The sequence below is a fragment of the Anguilla anguilla genome, chromosome 14, assembly GCF_013347855.1.
Source record: "Anguilla anguilla isolate fAngAng1 chromosome 14, fAngAng1.pri, whole genome shotgun sequence".
Classification (NCBI taxonomy): domain Eukaryota; kingdom Metazoa; phylum Chordata; class Actinopteri; order Anguilliformes; family Anguillidae; genus Anguilla; species Anguilla anguilla.
In genome coordinates this window covers 35,641,417-35,660,011 of record NC_049214.1, presented here as the reverse complement: position 1 = coordinate 35,660,011, position 18,595 = coordinate 35,641,417, and the positions used below count along the sequence as shown (strand labels likewise).

General features: G+C 39.9%; 2 protein-coding genes and 4 non-coding genes across 6 annotated transcripts; all 6 read right to left on the bottom strand.

The window, feature by feature from the left end:
* Nucleotides 1-1,961: 1,961 nt before the first annotated feature.
* nkx6.1 (NK6 homeobox 1) lies at nucleotides 1,962-6,047 on the bottom strand. The gene is made up of 3 exons (XM_035390382.1): nucleotides 4,925-6,047; nucleotides 4,214-4,386; nucleotides 1,962-3,098 (listed from the first exon to the last, which is right to left on the bottom strand). The coding sequence occupies exons 1-3, from the start codon at nucleotides 5,475-5,477 to the stop codon at nucleotides 2,853-2,855; spliced, it is 972 nt and encodes a 323-aa protein (XP_035246273.1). The 5' UTR covers nucleotides 5,478-6,047; the 3' UTR covers nucleotides 1,962-2,852.
* A 7,464-nt stretch (nucleotides 6,048-13,511) lies between these two features.
* rpl17 (ribosomal protein L17) lies at nucleotides 13,512-17,689 on the bottom strand. The gene is made up of 7 exons (XM_035392174.1): nucleotides 17,660-17,689; nucleotides 17,042-17,091; nucleotides 16,893-16,933; nucleotides 15,693-15,827; nucleotides 15,084-15,182; nucleotides 14,292-14,483; nucleotides 13,512-13,597 (listed from the first exon to the last, which is right to left on the bottom strand). Exons 2-7 carry the CDS (start codon nucleotides 17,079-17,081, stop codon nucleotides 13,550-13,552), a joined length of 555 nt encoding a protein of 184 aa, XP_035248065.1. The 5' UTR covers nucleotides 17,082-17,091; nucleotides 17,660-17,689; the 3' UTR covers nucleotides 13,512-13,549.
* Nucleotides 13,911-13,977, bottom strand: LOC118213480. Its single transcript, XR_004762430.1, has one exon. It is a non-coding gene; the product is annotated as a small nucleolar RNA SNORD58 (small nucleolar RNA).
* LOC118213481 lies at nucleotides 14,823-14,889 on the bottom strand. The gene has a single exon (XR_004762431.1). It is a non-coding gene; the product is annotated as a small nucleolar RNA SNORD58 (small nucleolar RNA).
* On the bottom strand, nucleotides 15,496-15,565 carry LOC118213479. Its single transcript, XR_004762429.1, has one exon. It is a non-coding gene; the product is annotated as a small nucleolar RNA SNORD58 (small nucleolar RNA).
* LOC118213482 lies at nucleotides 16,466-16,536 on the bottom strand. Its single transcript, XR_004762432.1, has one exon. It is a non-coding gene; the product is annotated as a small nucleolar RNA SNORD58 (small nucleolar RNA).
* Nucleotides 17,690-18,595: the final 906 nt, after the last annotated feature.

Genomic DNA, 18,595 nt, shown 5'->3' with positions numbered 1-18,595 from the left:
TTCACATCGATAGCCTATTACAGTAGATTTGTTTTGAAAGTATGGTGCATAGGCCAGTCAGCAGTCGTATCATTAAACCATTTTTGTTGTTTGAATTAATAACCGCTTTCCCCATTTGTGTCGCAAGCATCGTTCAAAATGGTCACTTCATAGTCAGACAATGTAAAACTGTAAAATTCAAAATGTAGAAATTGTTCGTTTATGAATGTTTCTTGTTGGTTGTCGATACCGTCTTAAGTAGCCTAGGCCATGCTATGTTTCAAACGAGAACTGCAGCAGACTGGAAATGTCCCAACTGAAATATGAGGACTAAAAATGTTAAATTTAGGATTGTGAGCTAATGTTATCAACAGGGTGAGTTTGATGCGGACGGATAAATGTTTAACTGTGATGTTACCGCATGCTTTACCAGAACGAGAATAGGCTAGGCTCACTTGCAAAAATAATTCATTTTAATAACTGGTATGTAATTAATCAGTATGATGACATGATGGCGTAACAGGTGTTCTTTGTTAGAGTAAATGCCTTTATAACATCCCGGATTATAGCATAGCCTATATCGCAGGCTATTGCAATTTCGGGCCACAATTTTCAAGAGCCACTGTCTGACAAATACATTTACCTATCTGTTCAAATGGAAACGTTAGTCAAATGACATGATTTTAAAACGCTATGACAATTTAAAGCACAACTGAGAAGCACAATGCAATGCACAAACACGATGTGAAATATCAACTGTTAAATAATAACCTATAATAGCCTTTTATTCAATATATAAATTTGTTAGCGATAGAGAGATAACATTTTCAAATAATAGTTTTGAAATTCAACTAAGCCTGTATTCATTCTGTTCTCATTTTTAAATAAATTACCGGATTGTGAGAATAGTGGGTGCGCTATACTATCGGCCTACACTTTAAATGATTCTCAAATGAGATGATTTCTGACTGCTGATGCATTCCAAAAGTACTGGGCGACTATTGCATCTTTTAAATTCACATCTGATAAATTAAATATTTACTAGTTGAGTGCGGGACGGTTGAGCGATTTCCAATTTTGAAAGAACACGCTGATGTAATCATGCGAATCTGTAGACACTGTGAAGTGAATTTCTATGTTCCTCGCAGTATAAATTTATTATGAGCTTTTCAGAACATATTTTATCTACGACCTTTGAAACGTTCCCTAGCAGCCTGTTTCGTTACCAGAGCACGTGAGTGATTCTTTCGAACCTCGGAAACTATTCGGCATCTATTCATATTGCTATTGCTAAGAACATCCAATATTTGATTACAGTGGCGATGCAAGGGATTTGTGACAACTCCACGAGTATTTCGTGGAGAAACGTGAAGCACAATTGTAAGACATGATTCGAAATATATACATCTGATATGCACGCATTCGTGCACTGTTAAAATGAGGAATTGTTATTATTACTACCATTATTATTATTATTATTATTAGGCTATTATTATTATTATTGTAGTTGAGGTTATTGCTCGTCTACTAGTTGGTTTATATGCATTCAAATTAAATAATAGGTTGTTACAATTGAGTTAATAATGGTAGCAGGCTGATTTTGAATGTGTCGAAATAACAAGAAACAAACAAAAACTGAAAATAGAGATCATGAAAAATAACATCCCACACATTTCAGTCGATTTCAACATATTTAACGTTACAAAACCGTTCACAAAAACGGTCTACTAATTTAACCGGAAATAGACGAACTAAACGTCACGATTGCCATTTATATTGCTGTCTGTTAAATGCTTGCTTGCTTACTAAATTTGCATAGCCTAGATTATACATTTTTGAATCTTATTCATTTAGGCTACTGGTCAAAATATTCAACTGTGAATTAATCATTAAATGGACAAGCGTACCTATGTGTAATTGATGAAAATTATTTATTTTGCATACACTGAATTGATGTGTTTCAACAACCAGAGTAGCAAGGATATTATCACTTTTTTATTAAATAAAAGTGCAATACATATGAACCTGCAATACACTCTGTTGCGAGATTCAAACACTGTTACAAACTTAAACATTATATAAATTAAGTAAATTGTGAAAAATGTCCAAAAAAAAGTTCAAACATCTTAACATTGGGGAGACAAACACTCTATGCATTATATTACAAATATACTTTAATCGAGAAAAAAAAACAGCTGTTTACCTATTATATACATGTGAAATAAATGGCTCGTTTAGCTTTATTGTGTTAATGTGTCAATTGAAATTCAGAAGTTTTTCAGTGAAAGCCGTCAGTTGTAGGCCTATTTTGCATTTTCATCGGTAAACGTTATAAATGCATTATTTGTCGGGGGAAGCAGAGTTAGAAACAAAAAGCTCGGCAAGTTCTTATAACGGAAACGTAGAAGCAGCCGGAGTTAAAAGTTCACGACAGGCTACAACATAATTTGCAAGTTTGAAAATAAAGAGAAGGGACAAATAGACTGCAATAGCCTACCTGTTGTCATTGCAATTCAGAGCCGAAAACATGTTAACCGAGACTGAGACTCGGAGTGGTTGCTTTCTATACAAAAAGTATTTTACACATAAATATTCACAGTAATATAATTTCTATTTAGTAACTCACGCTTCTATTTACAAGTAAGTACCCTCGTAGTAATGTGGAAATGTTTATAAATTTCAGTGTCAGCTTTTGGGTCGCTGCTCCAAACCAGTAAAAATAGAGCCCGTCGTCCTGAACTGGCGCGCGTCCTTCCTTCTCGTGCAAGTCAAACTTAATTTAAAAACTGTCGACGAAAATAGGCCACTGCTATAAAGCAGTTCAGTGCTGGGTTTCACTTAAAAATTTCATTTCGGCATTTGTCTTCTTGTTTCTATGAACTTTCGTTTTCTGATGTGTGGATGTGGAGAGAAGAGTTTGGTTTATGTTTCTTTAACAACTGTGTTATTTTCTCGTCGTCCGAGTTTGGGTCCAACGGCTTGTTATAATCGTCGTCGTCGTCTTCATTTTCTGAAGCCCCCTTCAGCCGCTCAGTCTCCGAATCCTGCTTTTTCTTTGCTGAAGCCATCTCGGCCGCGTGCCTTTTCCGCCATTTCGTTCTTCTGTTTTGAAACCAAACCTGAAAGAGCGAAAAACGTGTGACCTTTTTAAAAGGTTAAAAAATAACTACAAAATGGTAACGCCTACTTTAATTATTCACGTCACATGCCAAGTAACAATAACACAGCACGTCTAGCACAGTAGCTATAAAAAGCGAAGAGGCCTATATTCGCAATTGAAGAGAAATAAAAAAAAACAGCAATATCATTTCATAAGAAAATGTTCTAGGTTGATGTTTAACCAAAAACACTGCAATATGCAATTCTGTATTTTTTAAAATGTTGGAACTAGGCCCATAATTAAATTAAATGAAAACTATTATTAATTAAATAAAAATGATAATATATGCACACACAATAAACAGTGGATAGGCCATCTATTAAGGTGTCATTTTGGAAAACTCAATTAAATATATGCATGTGCCATTGTTCGGTTCAAACGATGGTTGAGGTGGTGACAATTAAAGCATATGGCATGGCCTCGAATAATTTAGGCCTACAATCTCCATATTCAATCTATTATTGACAGATAAAAATAATATACAATTAGGCTATGGAAAATTCGGCAATTTTCAAGTTAAGATAAAACCACATAAAGGCGTGTCTTTCGTAAGGCTGTACACTGATAAACTATGTTACATTTGCTGCATTAGGCTTTAAATAATGTAAATGTTCCACAAAAGCACTTAAAATCCATTATGCACCGCTTGTATTAATCGGATAATATTACTGTGTCGTTATTGCATAATGATATATAGCCTACCATATTCTTAGTTTTGTATTGTACAGTCAACATTTCAAATGAGTAAAAGGTTAATCACTAATTTAATAGGTAAATAGAGATAAGGACCGAAATGCGTGAATTAAATAGTTTAGCCCAAATTGCCTTGTAGTTCAAAGCGGAAGCACCAACGCAAAAAAACCGAAAACAAACAAACAAAAAACAAAAAGCAAATATACGATATAATGATATAACAAATAAAGAAGAATGGGCTAGACTATACCTCGTTATTCTTTGCAGAAACATTCCAAAATCTGTTCGATGTGGCAAGTGGGTTCCAAGCGGATTTTGTGTTTAATCTCAGTAATGTGTGATCTTTATTCTCTTATCTAATGTTTGACAAGATAATCTCACCTTCACTTGGCTTTCTGTCATCCCCAACGAGTAGGCCAGTCGCGCTCTCTCGGGTCCCGCTAAATATTTCGTCTGTTCAAACGTCTTTTCCAGGGCAAAAATCTGCTGTCCGGAAAACGTGGGTCTTGTATGTTTCCTCTTTCCATCTTTGTCGAGCAAAACCGAGTTCTGGTCTGTGAAGAAGGCAACTTTTTATTAACATTTTCAACCCAAGATTTAATGATCACAAGTTGTTTGCAATGTAAGATTAACATTCAATGTTATCCGCAGTTCAGGGGAACATGAGACAACCTGTCGAGAATGCATTACATTTTCAGGTTATTTTACATTGTATTACAAGTATTATTATTTTTTTTTTTTAGTTTATATAAGCTACATGTTATATTATTTGCACACAAGTCACCTAATGACGATTGTTCTCCATAAATCACATTGCTAAGCAGAGCTCGTCCATTTATCCGTCAATAGCCTACCAGACTTTAACATTCAGGACATTTTCCCAAGTTTTCGTGCAAGTATAGAGGACTGGGCTAAATGCCTTGCATAGGCCTAATGATGGAATATTACAATAGCATTGGCGGAATGAGCGATCTCAGTTGTCTATGAATACGAGTTGATACGAGTTTATAAAAAAAGTATTCGATGCAAATGCTGGGTTTACGCGTCAACAAGCAAGTAGAAATATGCTCATGTAAATGGGGAAAAACTTACGGGGCGAGCAAGCGAATCTGGCGTCTCTCCAATGTGGGCTTTGCATGACTCCGGGCCAAAATATAGGGGTCCTGCCTGGGAGGTCCGTCAGTGGCTTGGGGTAGCGAGCCACTGCCACGGCCGCCGCGGCACTGGGGCTGAAATACAGGCCGGGAGGAGGCGGAGGGCTCAAGCTACTGAAGCGGGGCAGTCCTGTCAAGATTCCAGCAGAGGAGGACGCAGCCACGGCCGCCGCTGCCCCCGCGGCGACGACTGAAGGACGGTTTAGAATATCGTTTATTCCGTGAGGGGTGGCGATTGCGCACTGGTGGTGCGATGCGAGAGAAGATAGTCCGGCCGACGGTTTTATCCCCGGGGAAGATACGGGGATCCCACCAGGATTTGGGGAGGTCGCAGACGGGGAGGTAGACGAAGCGGGTCCGCCGGAGGACAAGGGATACGCTGGGTACAGTGGGGTCTTCATTTCGGTCATGCTGTGCAGAGCAGCTAAAGGCGGAGTACTGAGGAGGAATGCGCTCTGACGGGACCCGTCCATCTGCCCCACCGCTAACATAACCGGTAAAAATGAAGATCGAAACTGTCTTAAAAATAATCCGTAACGCTAACCACTCACTAATAATTCAATTGTTGACTAAATCTTTTTAATCGACTGTTATTTCCAGATGAAATTGTCAGGAAAATAACTTCTATATTAGAAATATCAAATTGAACGCATGTCCCTAAACGCTCCAGAGTTTGGTTTAAAAGAAAGAAAAGTCAAGAGTTAATTTCTCACAGCACCGTCATAATAAGATACTCGTATTTTCCTTCTCTACTAAGCTCCAAATGTATTAACAACCAAGGTTTATACCCATCTCTATAGGCAAATAATTCCAATCTCTTCCTTTCTTCAACCTTGTATATCTTGAGAAAGCATAGCGTACTAGTAAACTGGATTTCCGATGTCTTCAGTTGATATTACTGAATGGTTCAAAGCTGCGGACGGTATTGTTTAACGCTTAAATCTATAAATAAAAAAAGCACTCTTTCTTGACGAAGCACATGAAGCGCCGCGAGATAATAAAACATTTTCATCACTTTCTACTGTCTTTTGCTGCAGAAGTCAAAACTTTGAGAATGTCACTCAGAAAGTGGAGGAGGTGTTTCTGTTTCTATTGGGTAAACACCGTTATGACGTCAACAGCGTGCCAGCTGCAAGCGCCAACTGAATTTAGGAGTGTGTTCTTATTGGCTCTCCATCAGTGCTTTAATTTGCACATTAAAAGAGTTGCCTTTCGACCGGCTATTAAATACAAAAAAGTACAAAATCAATCGAGTCAATTTGAGATCTATTTTTTTAAGCAAAGGAACATCTGCAAGTGTTTCTCAAGTGAAAAAAAACCACATAGAATTTTCCCATTCATTTAGCTTCACTAGCAATTAATTCCAGGGCGCTATTCCGCGAAATCCGTAAACCCATAGTCAAGACAGGTCATGAACTTATTGTCCATTGAACGAGTGCAAATAATGACGTCTTCGATTATGATCCGGAGGAAGGGATACTCTCCGAAAAAAGTGGTTCTATAAAACAACTATTTGCTAACAATGAAGGAGCGGGTTATATGACAGTTGATAACCGAATATAGGCTAAAGCAATGCTTGTGTATTTTCATTGTATTTTTTCACATAAATGTCTTTAATATTAAGTCGACTATTTAAATTAAGCTATAACAATGGAATTCGCCGGTTTTGCTAAACACGTTTATAAAAAATTGCTTCAGCGTTATGTTACTCGTTCACTCTTTCATGTAATTTCCATCGGATGATTTTAAGAGCTGTTTGCCGTTAGTATCGTTTGCCTTATTAAAGTAGATTCATGCGTTTTCTCCTTTAGCCTACATTTAATTAATTTAAGTATTTTGCATTATTAAGCCCTATCATTTGAGGTTAAATGTTTCGTCAATAAAACGCCGTATTTGTTTTCTTCATATGATAATCTAATACGATTTTGGTTTGTCTTGCGCATGCTTTTACGTATAACGTGGATTTTGGTCAATGTGTTTGTAACGTTGCGACCCATATTTTCTGGATATAAACTACTTCAGACGTAGCCTGGTTTTAACTATTTGTTCTGCATATATATGACAGCAACACATATTGTTTATTTATTTATATAGTATTTTAATACATAAATAAACTACGTGAGTAAAAACGACTATCCCTATTTTATTATATATTATAGATAAAATTAAAGCTTTAATTCAGGAAAACTGGTATGTTGAACAAGGGTGCAGCTTCATAAATCTAAACAAATATCAGATATAAAATACAAATATCAGAGCGCTGCTATATTTTTGGAAGGATATGTTGAAATAACACTTAGTCTACATTACATTTACATTGTCGGCAAAGATTATTTTGGCATGTAGGCTAATTGTACCACTGATATTATCCTGTTACGCTTTTTTTTTTTTTATGGGGCTGTTTGGTTTGTAAAATCAAGATTCCAATGATTCAACATTTATTTATAATTTATGCTTTCATGTTTGGGGGGCAGTTTTCAGGTCATTTCACTGGGCAATTCCTTTAATATTTCTGCTTTAATATTGAATCTTACAAAATAGTGTTGACAAGTTCCCTCTGGAAAATGAAATAATATTTCACTTCTGTTACCTCCAACATAGCTATTAGCCTATACTACAAAAGTACTACTGGTGCAGTACTACTACTTTAAAGAAGAAGATGAAAGATAGGTGGGAGTGGAGTCGGTACTGTGATCATTTAACTATGGTTAATGATTTGTATAGCTTCGTACGAAAGAATGGTGCTTTGTGGTTCTGTATTGTCCACTGACACCACCTTGTGGGAAATAACAGAAGTAGCAAGCAACTCTTCATTTGTTAAAAAGACTGGTTTGGGTGGGAACCCCCAGTTTACCGTTATTTACTGCCATAGACAACACCCTCAGTCCGTGTGCAGTCCACGGGGCTCTTGAGAGTTTTCAAGAGAGGCACCGAGGGCCACTTGTTTTGCCTAACACAAGATTATAAAATGTGAATATATTGCTTTATAAACACCGAATATACGTGTGTTGTGGTACATAAGGACAGTGTTTATGAAAAATGGCTGTTGGGTAGTTACAGCGGAACGGAAGGTCAGTTTTCTAACCGTATTAGCACTTCACAGGTTTCCATTCCAACGGATACCCAATGAGTTATGAGTTTCATGTAAATATACAGACATTTTTAATTCTCATCACACTTTGATTTTGATGTTTGGATTAGTTTTCTCGGCCTATAAAGAAACGATGCACTGCATCTGCCAACCGTCTTGCTTTATCTGAGCCGTGAAAAATTAAAATTGTGAAGGTGGGAGGTTGGGTTCCAGCTGTCTAAAACAATACATGGAGTTTTTCTTTTTTTTTTTTGGTTGGGACTGAAGCTGCCGTAGAAATGCTAATTCCACTCAATAACTTTGTGGCGCCCCACTAACATAATAGCAGAAACTTTTTACCACTATGGGTCAAAATGGCAGCAAAGCAAACAAATGTCTGTTCAGATTTGATTATTTTTCTTTAATAAAAATGAGGATAATTTTGTACAGATAATAGCTGAAATTTCTGAGACCCTGAAAGGTCATTTCCAAGGGATATTCCACTTTCCTTCACCTCAGAATAGCATTCCAGAATTATATGCTTAATAATGCTTGGTTTTGGACACTGTGGACATATTGTGTATGTTCTGTAGTAGAGACAGAAACTCGGGGGGTTTTCAAGACCAGCTTGGATACAGTGTTAGATAATAGTCTAAGTAATCAGAGCACTAGGTACAATTTATTTAGGAAAATGGGCAGCATTGCTGGGCCAAATGGCCTGTTCTCCTCATTATATTATGTTCTGTGAAACACAAGAGAATTAGCTCATTGAACAGCGTTTTTCATTATAATAACTTGGGCATTGGAGACACCAAGTGGGAACATAGGGGTATAACACCTGAATATGGAGTGAACAATGACTGGACATGGAGCTCCCTGGGCTTCCTGTTAGACAAACTGTTGTAGCCCCAAGACACACAGTATCAGCTTACAGTTCATCAACTTACACACACACACACACACACACAAAAATGGTTTAAAATAATTTCACCTACAGGTATTTTCTTACTATTAACACAGGAGTATGCTCATCTCTGATGAGCTCACGATTAACAGATGAAGAGTTCAGTTCAAACCACTTCTTAACACTTAGGAGGATGACATCACTAACACACCTCACATATTTCACTCTACTGTTATCATTGTAACGTCATTAGCCCAGGGCTGCCCAACCTTGTTCCCAGAGATCTAATGTCATGTAGGTTTTCACTCCAACCCTAATAAAGCACACCCCATTCAACAGCTAGACATCTTGTTGTGCTACTGATTAATAGAATCAGATGTGCCAAATTAGGGTTGGAATGAAAAGAGTATGGACAGAAGCACAAAAAGTGAGCATCATTTGCAGATTAAATGTAAAATGGTAGGGGGGCAGTGTGTCACAGTGCATAGGGTGGCTGGCATCCAGTCATTTACTGAACACCCCCCAAACCCATACCCACCCTTCTGGGGTGGCAGCTCAATCACTTGCCATGGCAACTTCTGAGCAGTGATCCCTTGTCTACTTGTTGTCCTCTATGCTTTCTCTCTGCTTGAATAAAGCCAAAAATATGGATGAAGGGCAGACCGTCTGCGCTCTTCAAAAAATACAATACTAAAATACTTCAGAGTTTATAAAGCTGACCAGCACTGCTCATCCTCAAGACAGATTATTTTCCATTATATTAGTCCATGGATATATTCATTCATTCATTAGCCTTAAAAGCATTTTAAACAATCAACATGGTGCAAATTCAATTTGATGCACATCAAGAGCTTGGTGACCTTCCAAATGACCAAGTTGTCCCTTTCACCCTAATTATATACCTCTGCAAAGCCAATCGGCAAAACATCACTCCATTTCAAGTGACTGAAATAGAGAGTTCTAGAAGCATAATGAAAATATCCATTGAAAACACTACAGAAGCCTCCTGCAAGCCAAGTAATGGAGCTCCCGGTAATGACCTTGTGATCAGGGACGTCATTAAAAACCAGACAGGAGGCGTGTTCTGTCCTTGAGCAAGTTGCTGATACCTTGTCCTAGTTCCCTGTCAGTCAAGCTAACAGCGGAAAGCACTTGTAAATTCATCCCAGTCGACACATCACTGTTCAAACCTCAAGTTAAGCCAAAATCATTTTTTAAATAATAGTGTGTAAACCTGCATGAATATTTGAGGAGCTAAATTGTTTATGATTTGTAGTATTATTCAGGTAGTCACATAGTAAAACTTGCACGCAGTAACAGGGTTGTGTGGTCTTTACCGTTTACACATTTTTTTAAAAATCCAGTATTAGTCATTCAGCTACACTGTAACACACGGAGCCACTTTTGTTCACTTCCGGGATTCCTCCGCACTAATCATCACCATTTCTCCAGCAGCTCTGACGACATAGTGTGTGAAATAGTCACCGGCTGCTAAGACTGTAGACCACACCCTTCAATTTCACAGCTTCCTGTGTGGGTCATAGATGTGATTATTCCCTTATCCGGGAGTACCGATTTCTTACCTTGAATATCTCAACCAGTGACAGAGGACCTGGATAAGTCTTAAGCATAAACACACAAAGAGCTTTGGTACTGACAGCTAGTAACAGGAGAGAATGTTCAGCAGCAAAGCCAAATACTAGTACCCCACAGGGTACTGACAATCAGTGTTTCCTGATTACTCAGGAAAAATCAGGAAAATTAACAGCCTAGGTAGGCACTGGTGTTAACACCATCTCACAAGCACACGCATACACTTGTTAGCACACGTGCTCACACAAACATTTCTTTAGTATCAATGTGAAAAGCTTCCTTTGGATCAGAGATGCAGAATTTGAATAAGTCCATTAAAAAGCCCAGTGATGAGACCCCTGAGAATCTTCCAATCAACTGTCACCTCACTGCCAGCTGAGAACCTTCCAATCAACAATAGCCTCACTGCCAGCAATGAGAAACCTCCAATCAACCATCACCTCACTGCCAGCAATGAGATCCTTCCAATCAAACATCAGCGCCAGCTATGAGATCCTTCCAATCAACCATCACCTCTCTGCCAATTGAGAACCTTCCAATTTACCCCCACCTCAGTGCCAGCTACGAACACACTCCAATCGACCTTCAACTCTCGGCCAGCTATGAGATCCTTCCAATCAGCATGTCACTGCCGGCTATGAGATCCAGCCAATCACTAGACACAAAATTACATAACACCATTTTCTCATTTACCACTCAGTGTGAACAGTGTTAATTAACCTCATGTTTTCTCCATTCAAATTGGACTGTCAACAACACAAATATGTTCAAAAGAATAGACTGGGAACACTTAAGCAAGAGTGTGGTGGGGGGCACAGACTAGGTTGGATAGGTCACAATCCCTGTGGACGGGGCTTCAATCTCAGCCATGGCACCAAGGCTACCGTCCCATTCTGTCACTCCCGTCTTACCAGCCTTTTTAAAAAGTTTCAATACAGCAGGAAGAGGAAGAACAAGCACAGAACCGCCCAGACCCAGGGCGCAACTCACTTCCGCAGACACATTTTCGCTGGCACCACCTGCGCATGCGTCCTACTAAACGAAGCACCACCTGCGCATGCGTCCGACTAAACGAAGCACCACCTGCGCATGCGTCCTACTAAACGAAGCACCACCTGCGCATGCGTCCGACTAAACGAAGCACCACCTGCGCATGCGTCCGTCTGAACGTGCGTGAGCGAGCGACCACAATTCGCCACGCATAGCCCATGGCAGCAGTCCTGCCTGCACGCCATGGGAAAAATACATCTTAACAAAATAATAGTAAAGTACAAAGCAAGAATTTGGCGCTCAAAAATATTAGATGCTACAGCAAATAACTGCATTAACTAGAGCAATATTTTGCTTACTACACATGGGTGGAACAGGAATGAGTGCTTTCAGCTTAACGTAAATCTGAGGTTTGACCAGATAAAATTATAGCACTCAAAACAGGTCAGCGCTTACTTGATTAGCTTCTTTTTGCCAAACACTGCGCAAATACGTCTGATAAGCAGCAGCATTCAGGATCTGAGCTCATAATGGCCTACATACCCGTATACATGGCATCATCCACCTACCACATGCAGTTAGATGTTACAGAACATTCCAGAAACCAGCAATTTCACATTTAAAATTTTCAATTAACTTAATTATTCTGAGACTGCTCAACTTAAAGTAGTGGGTGACGGGGGAATGCAGCCAAAAATAGCACTCACCTTAGAGGCTGCTGTGTATCGTTTGCCTGGGAACTTATTGACTGTAATGAGTGGATCTCCAGGGTATAACATAAATGCTAAATGTGCTGTTCCTGTTCACTCTACTGCACTACTTGTGCCTCCTGAGCTAGACAGGCTAGTAAACTGTGGCTCTTCAACTAACTGAAGCCCAAGGCATGTAATGCCATACAACTAGAAATATTAAACATTTGCAATTCATTGAATTCAAACTGAAATGCAACCAAAATGTAGAGTACATTGTAAGGGTGAGAACGATAACCTAACGTGTTAGATATGGAAACTTCATCTATGTAATAAACTTGCTACCCACGCAAGTTTACCTGCCAGAAGTGGCACCTGTTAAGTACTGGTTCTTTAAACTCTCGCCAACTAAGAAACGCAACACAGATTATTAATCCTCCTCTGCTTACCAATCAACATGCTCCAATCAATATCGGTCAGGTTTTCATAGCAGCGGACACCCAGTGTAATACTGGACGCGACCTAGTATAGACTCCTAGCAATATACACTTCCCACAGGCACCCTCAGAAAGATTCTAGTGGATAAAAATAATCACTACACACAGTTCACTAGCATCCACCTTATCGAGTCACCTCTTAATTCTGCCCAACAAATACAATGACAACTGATCATCCAGACTCAGCTTCCAGAAAGGAACTGACAGAAAAATGACATGGCAATATTTTTGGTACATAACAGTAAGCATTCAGAGTATGAAATGTGTACTTCCATGCACAATGCTCCTGAGAATAGGATAAATGGCTCCTAACGTGCTGGGAACAGCTTGCCGTTTAATAGAAACCATACACATACATCAGCATTTATATTCCGTTACAGAATTCCAAAAGCAATTGTCTGTGTGTGGGTTCTGGTCCTCAGTAAAACTCATAATGTCAATACAATGTTTTCTAATATTGAGAAAGTGGCTTATGCAGCCATTTCCTTTTCCCTTACTTCAAGCTGCCATACTAAATAGTGATGTCTGAGACCTTTGTGAAATGCTTGATGAGAATTGTATTGCAATGCCAAATCAGAACACAGGTTTTGACAAGCACGTTAGAATTTATAAAAAGGTACACTTTATAACTTTAGGTTACTACCACAATAAAAGGTTACACATGGACAGAACCATTCAGGTGAATTCACTGTACCATGATCAGATCCTCAGACTAGCGCTAGACCGGCTCCAGTGGTCAGTTTGCCACAGGTGTAATTTGAAATCATGCAGCCGAGTCATTCTAGTGTGGAAGGAACTGGGTGTTTATTGTCTGTACATTTTACTCCCGAGCCATGAGCTTCTGTTTCTTCAGCTTCTTCTGAGAAACCTGCGGGTACAGAAGTCTCAGTTAGAACAATATTCACTGCACCCTGTACTGCCCAATTTACAGTTTAGATGCAAATCTTTCCAGAAAATTAGAAATACAAATGTAAATTTTAGACATTTCAAATACAATTTCATAGCATCTCATATTGGAACAGTACATTTGAACATTAGAATGGTGTGAATGAACACAAACACAGCAGCTGACAAACAAAAACACAGGAATAGTGCCATGGACTACATGTTTCTCAGTGATAGAGGTACACTAGGAAATACGGCGCACTCCACAGGAACCACAATAAGCCTGAAGAGTTCTGGTTGCTCAGATCGTGTTAAGTCTTTTCATGGGAAATCCAAAGGTGTCCTAAGTAGTCATCATTGCAACCAAAAGCTTGATGGAGTTAAGACGCACCTTAGCACAAAAAGCAAACCCTCATTCATTTCAACTGAATGACAGGCCAAAAGAAACTTAAAGCAAGAGTGAGATTTTCCTTATTAATACAAAAATACAGATTTTAAGAACATGCGTCTCCAGGGCCACTAGCATTTCTCTTTCCTGAATATTCTCTCGCGAGTCAGTTGCCAGGGTTCAAAAGCTTTTTGTGTGTGCCAACGACTCCGTCTCAGGTCGAAACCCATATTCCCCGAGTTAAACCGCACTCCCACAGGTTAAATCAGAGGCGCTGTTCGGGACGCACCTTTTTCTTCTGCGCCACCTCCTCCTCGGGCTTGGGGACGATCTGCTCCTTCTCGGTGAGGATCATCTCGATGTGGCAGGGGGAGCTCATGTAGGGGTTGATGCGGCCGTGGGCGCGGTACGTGCGCCGGCGCATTTTGGGGGCCTTGTTCACCTGGATGTGCTCGATCACCAGGGAGTCCACGTCCAGGCCCTGTGAGAGAAAGCAGACACGCGCTTACTGCGACCTGCAGCTTCACTGGACAGCAGACTGCTGCGATGGGGAGGGATCTCAAATTTTACCCAGGGGGAGCGAGTTTCATTCTCAAGTGAAACAGACACACAAGCTGTTTGAGAACAGTACTTGACCGGAATTGCTTCAGTAAACACAGCTGTGCAAATGTTAAAACTAAGCTTGGAAAGGCACACTGGATAAGCGTGTGCTGTAAATGGCTAAATGTTTGCCAGGATAAGTTACTACAGCACACACGGTGCACATAATTAGAAAGCCAGTTTACACTTGGCCAAGCAGGGCGTAGACAAAATCTCAATGGTTGCTCAGATCGTGTTAAGTCTTTTCATGGGTTATCCAAAGGTGTCCTAAGTAGTCATCATTGCAACCACTGATCTACAACACGCACCACAGGCTGGATCATCCCCCAGGTTAACTGGCTCAAAACCCCCCTCTAACTCAGCCGATGCATGGCAATCATTTTAGCAGGCAATGGGCATCAGAAATTAAACACACCCACCCCGACCGTAAAAAGACGGAGATGAAAGGCGCTATATAGGCCGTTAAAATGCGACATCGCACCTTGAGCTCGGCGTTGCTCTCTGCGTTCTTCAGCATGTGGAGCAGGAACTCTGCGCTCTTCTTGGGCCAGCGCCCCTGTGTCCAGTCCCACTGCTTGGCCTGAGGGGGAAACATGGCAACAATTACTGCGCTTTCCACATGAACCGGGACACCTAGAAATCAAACTCAAACTTTAAGGAATAACCAGCCTGATTTTAAAAGGGCCTCTGACAAAAGCCTTATTCAAAATCTTCTATTTAAAAAAAACAAAAAAAAACACTTGCTTTCAACCCTCTTTATATTTTACCTGCAATACAATTCCATACATGTTTTTTTATTTTGGTTATTTTATTTTACACTCCTAAAGCACTACATGCACCATGCAAGACAATGACTTATGCAAATCACTATGAACACTTACTGGTTGGTTACAGTTGCTCAGATACATAACAGTTCTTTTCATGGTTTATTCCAAAGGTGTCCTAAGATCGTCATCACCGCAACTGACCAATCCAGAGCCATTTAAAGGATGGGTTCAGCAAAGAAAACGCAGCCTTGGATGTCCCCGTCTCGATAGGCGCGCATCACCACACACCTCGGAGGCTCCCACACTTAAACCAGTCGGCTCACCTGGGCACACCTGCCGACTCCACCGTTGTAGCGCCGGAAGGGGACACACTGGCGCTTCACCACCACGTCCTTCAGGTACTTTGTGGCCTTGCGGATGTGCATGCCTTTGATGGCCTGGGCGGTCTCACGGGTGTTCTACAGACACAGTTTAAAACGCTCCGCATCAGGGCTTCTCAAACGCTGTCCCGCTACCCTGCCTCGCCCCATGGGCATGCTGGTTCACATGCCAACCACGACTCAACTGTAAGAATCTGTTGTGAAATTGTTCCTAATTAAATCCTGTTGGAAGGATGATTTATCCTTACAGAGAAGTACCAGAAATGGCTGCACATACCATTCAGTATAAATGTCTCATTCACACCACAGCACTTGATCAGTTCCAACGCTTTCCATTACTTTCTGTAACGCACTGTGGCAAATCACTACTTCAGAAAGATGCATTTTCAATTGATTCAGTTCTACAGTGACAGGTTAAATCAGTGCAAATCTAACTAGTGAACGCAAAGACACCTGGGTCACTGAAACAAATTCTGAAAAATTAGTTTCATAACTAAGCAAAAGCACATTGAGTCAAATGAGCAGTCTACAGTCAATGGAGAAATAATTCAAGAATTTTACTAAGTTTACAAACACAAACTGCTTAAGTCATAACAAAAGGCAGCGTACATAGGGGTCCCTAAGACAATGTCTGAAAACTCCTGCTATACATTAGGGCAACAACCCTCCCCCCCCCCCCCCCCCCCCCCCCCAAAAAAAATAAGTACATGGTAGAAGATGCTCAGAACACAAGTTTGTTATTGTCATATTTCAATCCAAAGGTCTCCTAAGTTGGTCATCATTGCAAACCTTACCATGTAGTTTCCAAGCTAAATATAGGCTGTTTTCAGGTACCAGGTAATTACAACTAGTAGTTTACTAAAGACCAACACGTGGTCTGTATCGGTTTAGCCTAAATAATTCAAAGATTATTGATTGGGATTCCGTGAAGCACCGATCATGTAGGCGACTTTCAGTAAGCGCTGGTGTTAAAAACGTATCTTAATAGGTAGCCAATGTTACGTAGCTACCTAGCTAGCCAAATTTACGACCATCAATACTAGTTATGCCATACAAGCCATTTTTTCCCCCAACATACATAAACAAGTGAAATCGGAATGACAAGCTGGAGAACTCGTTACACTAAACGTGCTAGAGCGTTACCTTGAAATGCACCCGGAGATTTGAGCCCCTGGACTTGCATGCTGTATGGGAGAGAGATCAGTCAAACAGGGCAGCTAAGTTAACTCAAATCCAACATCAAATCGATAGCTACAACATCCATACGGGTAACGCTTAGAATATTTACTCACACTTGGTCGGGTTCTCGGGGTCGAGCGAGTAGCGGACCATTTTGAGAAGTCTGCAATGAGACGAAGCAGATTAGTAAGCAAGTCTGCAAACAGCCATTTTTTACCTATTCAGACAGTTGTAAATGAGCAACCTTTTGAGTAAAAAAAAAAAAAACCGGCCACACTAACCACAGCGAAAATAACTTATGTACTAACGTTGGCATCGAAAACTAGAGGTCCGCTGCCATTTTAGATGAGAACGCAAAGCATTGAAGTATGTATGCACGCGTCTTCCTTCACCAACTAAACATACAAATACCATTCTGGGCGATTCAACAAAAAATATAATTTTAAATTCAGACTGTTACGATAGGTCATCTTCACTCACACCGCGAAAGTGGTCTGCCGGTTGCTATCGATCGCACATTTTGACTTAAATGGTCACGCCATCATACAGCCAAGTAGAAAAATAAATATTTCCATCTGACGTTAAATTTACACATACAAACATGAACACCTTCCTCAAAACGCTAACCATTACTTGGTGTATCAAATTATAAGTTATGTACGACGATGTGTACGATATTTCGCAGATATTATGTTGCTTCTTCTCGCCATAATTTCTCCATCACTACTTACTTTCTCGGGCCGCAGAGGGGAAGAGGAAGTCTGGGGCATTCTGGGAGCAGAAATGGTGGAGCCGAGTATCGTGAGACTTCACATCGAAAACGAGATTTCATATTAGTAGTCGAGTGGGAGGACAAAATTGTACTGTATTGTATTTTATGCATGATGTATCTACGTCTTATTTTATATATTATATTTTTCCTGATTTGTCCTGCATTCTAGTCATTTTCTAAATAAATAATATCCGCAGTCTCAAGTTGTCATGTTCTCTGTGTGACTTTACAATTGTAAATAGTACTTTCACATCAATTAATGTATACACTTTAATTGATTTTATTGCAGGTATATGCTGGATTAATAACATTTTATTTTACAGAGGTGGCAGCTGGTTTATGTTGTTCCCATCGTCTGTTTCTGAGCAAAGTGATTTGCGAACCATTTAAACAACATTGCACTTTCCCCAACTACAACAGTATAACATTCTTTACTGTTATACTGTTTTAGTGGTAAGGGCTGTGAATAATAGTAATTATCGTAATTTCCAGAGGACCAGTTCACCCTTTCTCGGTGTAATTACCTAGGTAGACCGCAGGAGGGCGGTGTTTCCCTTATGGCAGTTTATCTTTTATTCTATGAGGCACAAATAAGTAGTCGAAATGAACAGGCTACCCACGAAAAAGATGTCTTTTATTAAGAATATTTGATGTAGTAACATATACGTACACGTTTAATCCATTTTCTGAATTATTAGTGTAAACATGTGCCTGCTGAAAATTCCAGCTAAGACCAGCGGGAATTCTAAGCTGGTAGAAACTGTATTTTCAAAAGTTTTAGTTGGTCGTAGCTGGTCAGAGGTCAAAGGTGGTCAAATTGGTGGACAAGCTGATTGTAGACCAGCTAAACCAGCAACCAGCTTGACCAGTTTAGCCTGGTTTAAAATTGAATTTT

Bases quoted from the DNA above. Each gene is read 5' to 3' on its own strand.
- nkx6.1 (XM_035390382.1), bottom strand. From the start codon at position 5,477: ATGTTAGCGGTGGGGCAGATGGACGGGTCCCGTCAGAGCGCATTCCTC. The intron at 4,387-4,924 runs GTAAGTTTTTCC...CCTTCTTCACAG, and splicing joins CAGATTCGCTTGCTCGCCCC to ACCAGAACTCGGTTTTGCTC. The intron at 3,099-4,213 runs GTGAGATTATCT...TCGCTCTTTCAG, and splicing joins TGACAGAAAGCCAAGTGAAG to GTTTGGTTTCAAAACAGAAG.
- rpl17 (XM_035392174.1), bottom strand. From the start codon at position 17,081: ATGGTCCGCTACTCGCTCGACCCCGAGAACCCGACCAAGT. The intron at 15,828-16,892 runs GTAACGCTCTAG...CTGTGTCTGTAG, and splicing joins ATCTCCGGGTGCATTTCAAG to AACACCCGTGAGACCGCCCA. The intron at 13,598-14,291 runs GTGCGTCCCGAA...CTGTACCCGCAG, and splicing joins AGGTGGCGCAGAAGAAAAAG to GTTTCTCAGAAGAAGCTGAA.